Genomic DNA, 11,028 nt, shown 5'->3' on the forward strand with positions numbered 1-11,028 from the left:
CCGAGGCCGGATCGATTATGCAATCAAGGTATTTAACTTATTTCCCTTTGGGCCACTAACACGGACTATGCAATATGTGAGTAGGAAGCCGAAGACCTTATTTGCATCACGGAGGATAAACAGCATAAAGTTCCCGTGGGTTTCGCACAAAATATCAAACAGCTTCAGAGCGCATGTGAGACGAATAAGAGGAAGAGAAAGAGGGGTGATGATGATTTCGATTATATCTACGGTATTGTCACAACAGGTCGGGATTGGCATTTTCTCCTATATAGCCCTGGAAAAATATCCAAGGCAAGTGATACCGCTTATTCAATCGAATTTACAAAGAAGGCCTTGGACCCGAACTCCGAAGAATACCTGTCATTGCGAAAGGGCGTGAATAAAGTTTTGAGCATAATCGTTGAGTTGTTGAAGGATAGGGCGTGTGTGGATGATGAACCAGAAAGGAAGAAAATTAGGATAGAGAGTTATCGTTCGTCCGAAGGAAAAAATAATTGTGTAGCAGTTATTAGCATAGACATCATGTATCACGGGCTAGGTCCCGAACTTTGTATTTATTTTTGCATGTATTAATAAAAAATTTTTTTCCTGGAAAAAGTAATCTGCGTTCCAAATTGGAACGGACGTGGGAAGCAAAGATAAGCGTTAAAACTGGATAAAGCTACCATATTTCATTTCAGGCAACTCTTCTGAAACTGGGTTTCAATTTTTACTTAAGCATGCCACAGCTTCCGAATTTTCTCTAGTTCTCCGAATTTCGAGCCAACTGCTGTTTCCCAAAATCGGTTGGGAACCAAGACAGTAATACTACAGCTCGATTTTTGGAGCACTAATTTTTTCCGTGTTTTAGTATTTTTGTTATCGTTTCACAATAAAATTAATGAAGCATTTGTGTATCGGAAATAAATCACATACTAGTTTTGGGTAGGCGTAAGCAAAGAAGCAATGGTAGATTTATTTGAAAATTAAATTTACATCAAATTTGAAATATGAGATCGTATTTTTTTTGAATATATAGATAAAGAAAACACAAAATACAAGTAATTCATTCAACGTTTTCTCTTCCTTGAGTTTGACTAGGACTTGCATCATGTTGATTTGCGTATACGTGAGGAGATTGCGAAGGTGCAAAAATCTGGAGTCTTAGGTTTGGATTCGCGTAGAGTTGAAATAACGTTCCTGTTGTCTGCAAAAGATTTTGTTTACTTAGTTTTTGACTTCTGATGTATAAACTCTTCAGATTATAATTACCTGAGTAATCCTTTCCATTTCAGCTTGTACTGTAAGTCTTTTATTTCCTTGATAAAAGTTTCTTCTAATTGATGAATAGCCTTTCTACCATCACCATCTTTAATTTCAATCGTATTTGACCGTCCTTTAGATTAAAGAGTAATTGAAGAACATTAAAAGTTCAGTGATTCATTGAAATTAATTTTTTGCGTGGAAGAAAATGACTATTTTTATTTTTGGGTAAATTTGATTTTAAATAAACTCTATGATAAACTTCTGATAAATTGATGGACAATTTATTGCATTACACAAACACATGATCATAGGGCACAGAATTTTTTTCGGTGATACGGTGCAATCTTATAAGATTTTTATATAAAGTTCGCGGACGGGACGATTACGCGAATTCAATAGTGAATGAACTCTGCAATGGCAACTTCTGGGATTGTAAACTAATACTCATTATTTGTTCTAGGAATTCTGAAGACATTTAGCTTCATGAATGCGAATAACAAATTTTCAGTGTAGGCTTTACTAAGGTTAATGTTGTTGACTGTTGATTTATTTTCTGACATTGCAAATTCATATAGTAAGCAAGACAGAATATCAAAACTCACTTGCTGAAGACGCACTCAACGATCCAACCGAGTTGCGCAAGAATGTGAGTTTGTTAAAGGATAGAGTAACAATTGGTGAAGAACCCACAAGCAAAAAACGCCATATAGAAGAGATATTCAAGAAAAAATAAATGTATAGGATACTATAGCATAGAAAATTTGTCATGTATCACGGGAAAAGTCCCGAACATTTGTATTTATTTTTCGCATGTAATAATAAAAAATTTTTCTTGGCATTTTTCCGTCCCGGAAACTTTTTGGTAATATTTAAAACATTGAACAATTCCTTTCAAATATAAAATTATTATTGATCATGTCAGTCAACAAAGCTAACACATCTGAGCTTGAATTATTGAGACAGCGCATTAGAGAGCTTGAGGCCGAGAATGCTGAAATGCCTGATCTTAGAAGAAAGATCTCAGAGTTTGATGCTGAGAAAACTGAACTTAAGCATAGGATTGCTGAGGCTCTAAAAATGACTGAGGAAGAAAGAACGAGGCGTGATGCTGAGAATGCCAAACACAAGGCCAGAATCGAGGAGTTGGAATCTGAGTTTAGAGATAGAATTATGAAAGTGGAACAGAAGCAGACTCTAAATGATAATTCTTCTAACAACAATTCATCTAACTTCAATTTGGTTGCAGATCAGGTGCCAATGGTAACGATCACGAGAAACCATTGGTGGATACTTCATTACCTGAAGACAAGGAAACGGACGCTTTCTTGGATGAGATGCATAAGAAAAAGGTTAGTAATGAGATTAGGCAGAGAAATTGGGAGTGCCAAACCGATAGAAAGAAACTTCAAACCCAAGAGTCTCTTTTAACACATCCCGAAGAGAAAATGCTTCAAGAGATCAAATGTCCTACCTCTGATCCAGTGATCCATGATCAAAAGAGAGTTACCGGAGGTAGCAGATCACATAAGAAAAAAGGAATAGATGAACTCAAGCACAAATTATTCAGTCCCCTCTGGAATCTGATAGTCCATCCTCTATAAACTATAATAATGTGAATGAAGTTTCTGAGACAGCCTGTTCCGAAAAAGTTACCTATAGCATTGATGAAGTCTCACAACATCTAGCTCAGTTATGTGACAAAGCCATCGATGCCGAAGATAGGGCAAATCAAGCTAATCAGGAAGAAATTTTATGTTGGTGCCTCTACTGGAAGGATTTCAGAGATCAGCTTAATGAAATTATTAGAAGTAATAGTGGTAAATTTGGTGAAAAGAAGGTGAGAAGTATGCTTTATGACACCTTCGCAAAAAAAAAGATCACAAGAATTGGGGCTAAAAGTTAGGGATGTATTATGGGATAGCTTGCGTAAGAAAACTCAGAGAGCTGAAAAAAACTATAAATTATTCGAAAAAGTGGGTCTAGATAAGATCAAGTATAGCGCGAATTCCATTTCAGAGCTTACTGATGCTTAATTTCAAGAGATTATAGATTATGGTATATCTTTGGAAAAGTTGTCTCCAGAAGCTGATCATGTGACCGAAATTTTCGAGACAGCCCATTAGGGTGCGAAATTAATGAATCATAGTTTGGATTACATATGATGATCATGATGATCATTAATTATTTATGGGATCTGCGGAATAATAATTTTGGTTCTAATCATATAGAATTTTTAAATCCTTATTTTTGTATGATAATGTTTACTATTAAACATATACAATAAACTAATAGAAAGATTTTTTGATTTTATATTTTAAATATGAAATTAATTGGCACAATTAATTAGTACAATAATAAATACATATTTAAAATTAAGTTATACCAATTGTAAAGTTAACAAGATTAATTGAAATTATTTGCTTAATCAGAAATAGTGAAAGCTAAAAATAGAGAAAAAACACAATTATAAATTGTTCAAAAAGAGTTAAACTGAAATAATTTTTTTGTCATAGTATATTACAAATCTGCTTAATACCATTGTTGTAACTTACTTTTTTATGTATAGTTGATTATAAAAAAATAATTATATCCTGCATTACTGATAAATATTATTTAAAAATAATTGTATGCAAGAATTAATTATGTATGTAAATGTAGGGATTAATTATTTATGTAAATGCAAGATAAATATTTTTTTTTTTTGTCGCTGCAGCACATTTATTAATTAATTAAAATAAAATTCATGTCAATACATATACAAATAATACAACATAAATTTAAACTAATTTGGTAATTAATAAACCACTCGTTATTCTATGCACTGTCAGGTGAATTTGGAACTATGAGAGTAAGTCCAATGTGTAATTGTCCTTTCTTAGAGGGAATTCCCCTTCTCCCAGTCTCAGTTCTAGAAAAATTCAGCAAGACCTACTATGATACAACAATAAAAAAAAAGGATTTTAACAAAAAAAATTCAGGGTAAAAAAAAGGTTAATAAAATTTAAACTAGATGGCGAGTGCTCCAATATCCCAAAACTCCAATTTGGCCCAATCCTCCCATCAGTTAGCCAGTGATCTTAGCAACGCCCTAATTTCAGCTAAAATTAAAAGTTTGTCATTGCTGTCAAAGCCTTTATTTTTTGAAGTAGATTGCTTCTTTTTTCCTAAAGACTTCCTCTTCTATTTCTGTCCATCTAAGTCCTTCTGCGAAACATTTGAATTCTTGTTTTGGTTCTGCTTCTGAGTAGAATCTGTCTTTTTTGATGACTTATTTCTAGGCTGATTCAAGGTGGGCAAAAAATATCAAGTCCAAATACCTTTAAATTCTTTGAAGTTGAAATCTGTATTAAATGCTTTATCCAGACTTGCCCAAGTATCAAAATACGCAATCAACTTTCTACGTTCATGATCTTGAATAATTTTGAAAGCTAAAGCACTATCCAGTTGTGATAGCATAAATTGGGTAGAGTTTTCTGCATTGTAAACAAAATTATTAGTAATAGATTTGGGAATATCCATAATAACAGCCTGAAATTTTTTACGCTCTTTATGCTGCTTCAGAGTCTAAGATGCAGTAAACCATCATACAGGCATTCCTCTAAATGGAGCAGTCCAAACTCCATTATTCCAATTCGTCAAAGCCCACTTGTTGAAGTCAATAAACACAGTCACAGTCAAATACTTCTTTTGTGTCTTTACTTTGAATGCAATTACCTGACCCCATTTTCCTAGGTTTGTAAGGATATCAAGTTGTGGCATGGTGGAGGGAATATCATAAATAACTATCTCATGAACATTAATAGAAATATTTTAATATTTGTATTAATAACAATATGATATATAAATATATTAATTAATTGAAAATTAGATTTAAAATATTTAATTGATTTAAATAAATATTATTAAATAAAAATCTTTTTTTTATACAATGCCACAAAATTTAAAGCAGTATAATTATCTTAAAAAAGCATGTTTAATTCATTTAAATTAAAAAAATTTAGTATTTAGTAAAATTAATATCAATGAAAATTCATTAGAAGATATAAATATTGATGAATATCAAAATTTTAATCAGCAAATATTAATAGATCAAATTATAAATCTAACTTGCAAACTATCTAACCAAAATGCTTGAAACGGCAGGTTCATTATATCCAATGGCGATTGTCACTGGTCGAAATCAAAAAAATCGGACATATGGAAAATCGGCCAAAAATCAGACCAAAATTGGCTAACATTATAAATCGGCACATCTGATTGATGCCAATCAGACAATTCGATAAAAATTCAGCAAAAAATCATCATATTTGATTAACGGCTGATTGATGCTAGTTGAAATCAAAAAAAAAATGGACAAATGGCAAATCAACCTAAAATTTGCCCGATATTCAAATATGATACTTCAGATTTATGAAAAATTGACAATTCAATAAAAATTCAATAAAAATTCAACAAAAATTTGGCAAAAAAATCATCATATTTGATTGATGGCTGATTGATGCTGGTTGAAATCAAAAAAAAAATCGGACAAAATGGCAAATCAACCTAAAATTTGCCCAATATTCAAATATGCACTTCCGATTTATGAAAAATTGACAATTCAATAAAAATTCAATAAAAATTCAACAAAAATTTGGCAAAAAATCATTATATTTGATTGACGGCTGATTGATGCTGGTTGAAATCAAAAAAAAAATCGGACAAAATGGCAAATCAACCTAAAATTTACCCAATATTCAAATATGATACTTCAGATTTATGAAAAATTGACAATTCAATAAAAATTCAATAAAAATTCAACAAAAATTTGGCAAAAAAATCATCATATTTGATTGACGGCTGATTGATGCTGGTTGAAATCAAAAAAAAAATCGGACAAAATGGCAAATCAACCTAAAATTTACCTAATATTCAAATATGCACTTCCGATTTATGAAAAATTGACAATTCAATAAAAATTCAATAAAAATTTGATAAAAATTCGGCAAAAAAATCATCATATTTGATTGACGGCTGATTGATGTTAGTTAAAAATCAAAAAAAAATCAGACAAATGGCAAATCAGCCTAAAATTTGCCCAATATTGGTTAAAATTACAAATTGGCACTTCTGATTTGTGGCATACTGGTTAATGATTTATGGTTGAATCTTTTCATATTATTGATATATGTAATTTATGATAAATAATAAATATTCGGTTATCCTCATTAAAAATTGCATGAACGGTCCCTAATATTATTGTTGGATGATTTAAACTATATAATAGTTTAAATCATAATCTGTCACCTGATTTATTCAATAGTTAGAAATTTGCTCATTTTTCAATTGGGTATCAATCAAAATTAAACTATTATAATATTTACTATTTGTTGATCAATTATAATAAGACGTGACGCGTATTGTATTAAAAGTATAATTAGTATAATTTTAGCTTTAAGATTAATTTAAGATTACAACCTTTTAACCTTTTTTTTTCCTCAAAACAAAATATTTCTCTTTTATTGCTCTATGGTTCAAATTGGGAATTGATAAAAGAATCTCAATTTTTTCCGATTTAATAAATATCAGTATGCCAGTATTGAAGAAAAAAAATTTTTTTTATTCCAGCATTCCGATTTACTGTAATGAAATGAAATAATAAAAATATATTTTTTTTTATTATTTTTAATATTATTTGCAGGTTCCGGCATTCCGATTTAATGAAAATATTCTTTATTTGTACATGATATCGGGTATGCTGGTATCAAAAAAAATATCTTTTTTTATCATTTGCAGGTTCCAATGTTCCGATTTAACGATTATTTATAGATGGATATCGGTATGCCGGTATTAATAATTTTTTTTGTATTTCTGGCATTCCAATTTAATGATCAAATCAGCTAAATCAAATGGTGGAGGTTTGGAAAAAATTATTCAAAATGAAAAAGGAAATTGCTGTAATTGCAAGTATGAACAAGCAATTTGAACAATCGGCAAAATACCGGAACGTTTTTTCTGCAAAATATTATAATAAATGCAAAAAAAAGCCTAATTTTTTAACGGTAGATCGATATGCCGGTATTTCCGAAAATGGCTCTTTTTTTGTTGATCAGATGGATCATCGGATATCCATCTTTTTTTTTATAAAAAAATTTTTTTTTTTTAACCTTCCGGACACCATTTTACATTCCGATCCTCATGCGGACGGCGGAAAAATTCATTTAGGGCAACCTCAGAACTAACGGAACGGCACTTAGAAGGTATTTAGAGAGGAGAAGGGATTGTTTTTTTTAAATTGGAGCGTTAATATACATTTATTAACGTTCCACTTTCTTTTTTTTATTGTAGACCCTCAAGACGCTTTTCACTTTTAGGAACCTTGAAAGGAAGGTAATGCCCCGAAGAATTTTTTTATTTTTATTTAATGCGGAACGTTAGGTATAAACTAACATTGTTTTCTTTTTTTTTATTAGGTCCAGGACGCCGCTGGATTCCATTTTGAAGGTATAAACCTTCGATCGAAAAAATAAAGACGAAAAAAAAAATTTGGGAGAGGGATAAAGAGAAAAATCGGGTTGAAAAAAGAAACTGAAAAGGAAAAAGAAAGAAAGGATAAAAAAAAAGCCAGCGCAATGGAGTTTTTTGTCCAGCACCCAATAACGATCACCCAAATTTTCCCAAATTAATGGAACCGCCAAAGAAAAAAATTTTCTATTTTGATAAAGACAATTTAATAATCGAGGAGTATCAAGGTGCGAAACTTCTATTAATTCTGTTAGAAGTGTTAAAATTTCTGTTATATTTGACATGATGTAAGAAAGAAGGAGATTTCAATTCTTTAACTTTCTTTAAATTTAGGGAAAAAAAAAATTTATTTCAGCGAAACGTTACTAACGTTTCGATTTTCTTTTTTTTTAGGTTTTGGCTCTTCGGTTTCCGTATGACTGGATGGAATTTCGAAGGTACCTCTTCGAAATTCCGCATTTTTTTCTTTTTTTATTTGAACGAAACGTTACTAACATTTCGATTTTCTTTTTTTAGGTTTTGGCTCTTCGGTTTCCGTATGACTGGATGGAATTTCGAAGGTGCTCTTCGAAATTCCGCATTTTTTTTCTTTTTTTATTTGAACGAAACGTTACTAACGTTTCGATTTTCTTTTTTTTAGGTTTTGGCTCTTCGGTTTCCGTATGACTGGATGGAATTTCGAAGGTACCTCTTCGAAATTCCGCATTTTTTTTTCTTTTTTTATTTGAACGAAACGTTACTAACGTTTCGATTTTCTTTTTTTTAGGTTTTCGGCTCTTCGGTTTCCGTATGTCTGGATGGAATTTCGAAGGTACCTCTTCGAAATTCCGATTTTTTATTCTTTTTTTATTTGAACGAAACGTTGACTAACGTTTCGGTTTTCTTTTTTTTTTTAGATTTTTGGCTTCCCAGGCGGCATTTTGAAGGTGAAACTTCGAAAAAAAAATTTTTTTTTTTATTTTATTTTAACAAACGTTAACTAACGTTCGTTCTTAATTTTGTAGGTCCAGAACACCAAAGTGCGGGGCTCCGATTTGGCCAAATCTACAGGTAAAGTTTCGTATTTTCGAAACTTAATAAAAAAACGTTAATTTTAACGTTTTTTATATTTTTTTATAGGAAATTGGCTCTGAATTGGCCAATCCTATAGGTAAAGTTTTGAAGTTTCTTCCTTCGAAACTTTCATAAAAAACGGTTATTTTTAACGTTTTTTATATTTTTTATAGGAAATCGGCTCTGATTTGGCCAATCCTATAGGTAAAGTTTCGTATTTTCGAAACTTAATAAAAAAACGTTTATTTTAACGTTTTTTAATTATTTTTTATTTTTTTTTGTAGGGAAATCGGCTCCAATTTGGATACCGGAATTCTGCAAGTAAAGTTTCGATTTTTGAAACTTTTTGACGAAACTTAATAAAAACATTAACGTTTTTTTATTATATTTCATTGATTTTTTTTGCAGGGAAATCGGCTCCAATTTTGATACCGAAATCCCGCAAGTAAAGTTTCGATTTTTGAAACTTTTTGATGAAACTTAATAAAAACATTAACGTTTTTTTATTATATTTCATTGATTTTTTTTGCAGGGAAACCGGCTCCAATTTGGATACCGAAATCCCGCAAGTAAAGTTTCTATTTTTGAAACTTTTTGACGAAACTTAATAAAAAATGTTTAATTTAACGTTTTTTTATTATTTTTATTATTTTTTTTGTAGGGAAATCGGCTCCAATTTGCCATCCTACAGGTAACGTTTTGATTTTCTGGGAATTAAGGAATTTAACATATACCGGAATCCCAGGTTAGTTTCGAAACAAAAAATTCAAAACTTTTATAAAAAAGTATTTTATTATTTACGCAATTAAACATTATTAACGTTATTCTGGGGTCTTTTAGATGCATGGAAATTCAGTAAGGTGATTTTAAACGGCTACTTCACCTTTCAAGTTTTCAGGCAACTGGAATATTGATTTTTGGGCGAAATTGTTTTATATGTATATGTAATATTTTAAATTTCAGAATAAAATTTACTGTAATTTGCGATACAATTCAGAATAAAATTTACTGCAATTCAGATGCAATTCAGAATAAAATTAACTGCAATTCAGACGCAATTCAGAATAAAATTTACCACAATTCAGATTAAAATTTACTGTAATTCAGATTAAAATTTACCGCAATTCAGATTAAAATTTACTGCAATTCAGATTAAAATTTATCACAATTTATCAAAATTTATCATAATTCAGAATAAATTCACTGCAATTCGGTAAATTTATGAATATATTTTTTAAACAATTCAGATTAAAAATACTAAGCAATCCAGATACAATTCGGACATTCTGATCGGCATCGATCGGCCTGCCAATCGGAACTTTTTTTGGATTGATAATTCGGCCATCTTTATCACCAAATTCAGCCTAAAATCGGACATCCGATTTCTAGCTGATTTGGACTATTTCGACCAGTGATGTACTATAAGTATTTTGCAATTTTTAAATTAAATATATTTTAAATATATTTTAAATATATTTTAAAAAGTTTTTAATTATATTTTAAATATAAATACTTTTTATAGGGATATTATTTCCTTTATTACCATTATTTCATTCTATATTATTTTTTTATATTATTTCGTCCTACATTATTTTTTCTATTACCATTTTATCCTATATATCACAATTTCATTCTATACTGCTTTTTATCATCATTTTATCCCATACTGTTTTATTATTATTATTTCATCTTCTATTGTTCTTTTTCCATTATCATTTTATACTATTATTTCATATTACTCTTTTTGTTCTTATTGTTTTTTCTTATTTATTATCACTCATTTTATCCATTATTATTTATTTGACTAGAGTATTTTCAAAAATTAAAAATGTACACAATTTTTTAGTTGTATAAAATTACATAAAGTTAAATAAAATAATTAAATTAGTTACATTAATACTATTGATTAATTATAATCCTGTGACACTGATACTAACTATATCTTTTCCAGTATCACCATAAAAATTTTCCACTTCTACATGATCTGAACCAAAGATAGCAGATTTGAGCATATGAAATAGATAAGTAGGAAGGTCATATGATTGTGAGTCACATGATAAGATATAATATTTAATACAGTCACCCCTCTCTACAGCGAACCTTGATATAGCAAATAACACGATATAACGGATCATACAGTGTGGTACCAATTTTAAATATGAAAAAAACCTTGATATAATGAAGTTTACTATTTATTTACCGTATAACATAGTACGAAGTAAA

General features: G+C 30.1%; 3 protein-coding genes across 3 annotated transcripts; 2 read left to right on the top strand and 1 right to left on the bottom strand.

Annotated features, from left to right (window-relative positions):
- Window positions 1–1,735: 1,735 nt before the first annotated feature.
- On the top strand, window positions 1,736–3,151 carry OCT59_014695 (uncharacterized protein; the record flags this gene model as incomplete). Its single annotated transcript, XM_066150181.1, has 4 exons — window positions 1,736–1,757; window positions 1,824–1,894; window positions 2,212–2,508; window positions 2,816–3,151. 4 exons carry the CDS (start codon window positions 1,736–1,738, stop codon window positions 3,149–3,151), a joined length of 726 nt encoding a protein of 241 aa, XP_066002373.1.
- Window positions 3,152–4,381: 1,230 nt separating this feature from the next.
- Window positions 4,382–4,972, bottom strand: OCT59_014696 (uncharacterized protein; the record flags this gene model as incomplete). The annotated part of the gene is made up of 3 exons (XM_066150182.1): window positions 4,382–4,488; window positions 4,566–4,721; window positions 4,963–4,972. The coding sequence occupies 3 exons, from the start codon at window positions 4,970–4,972 to the stop codon at window positions 4,382–4,384; spliced, it is 273 nt and encodes a 90-aa protein (XP_066002374.1).
- A 3,062-nt stretch (window positions 4,973–8,034) lies between these two features.
- OCT59_014697 (uncharacterized protein) lies at window positions 8,035–9,719 on the top strand (the record flags this gene model as incomplete). Its single annotated transcript, XM_066150183.1, has 13 exons — window positions 8,035–8,039; window positions 8,146–8,189; window positions 8,269–8,288; window positions 8,393–8,436; window positions 8,519–8,539; window positions 8,757–8,802; window positions 8,872–8,907; window positions 8,979–9,009; window positions 9,090–9,126; window positions 9,214–9,250; window positions 9,338–9,374; window positions 9,467–9,550; window positions 9,646–9,719. 13 exons carry the CDS (start codon window positions 8,035–8,037, stop codon window positions 9,717–9,719), a joined length of 516 nt encoding a protein of 171 aa, XP_066002375.1.
- Between the last annotated feature and the right edge of the window lie 1,309 nt (window positions 9,720–11,028).

The sequence above is a fragment of the Rhizophagus irregularis genome, chromosome 22, assembly GCF_026210795.1.
Source record: "Rhizophagus irregularis chromosome 22, complete sequence".
Classification (NCBI taxonomy): Eukaryota; Fungi; Glomeromycota; class Glomeromycetes; order Glomerales; family Glomeraceae; genus Rhizophagus; species Rhizophagus irregularis.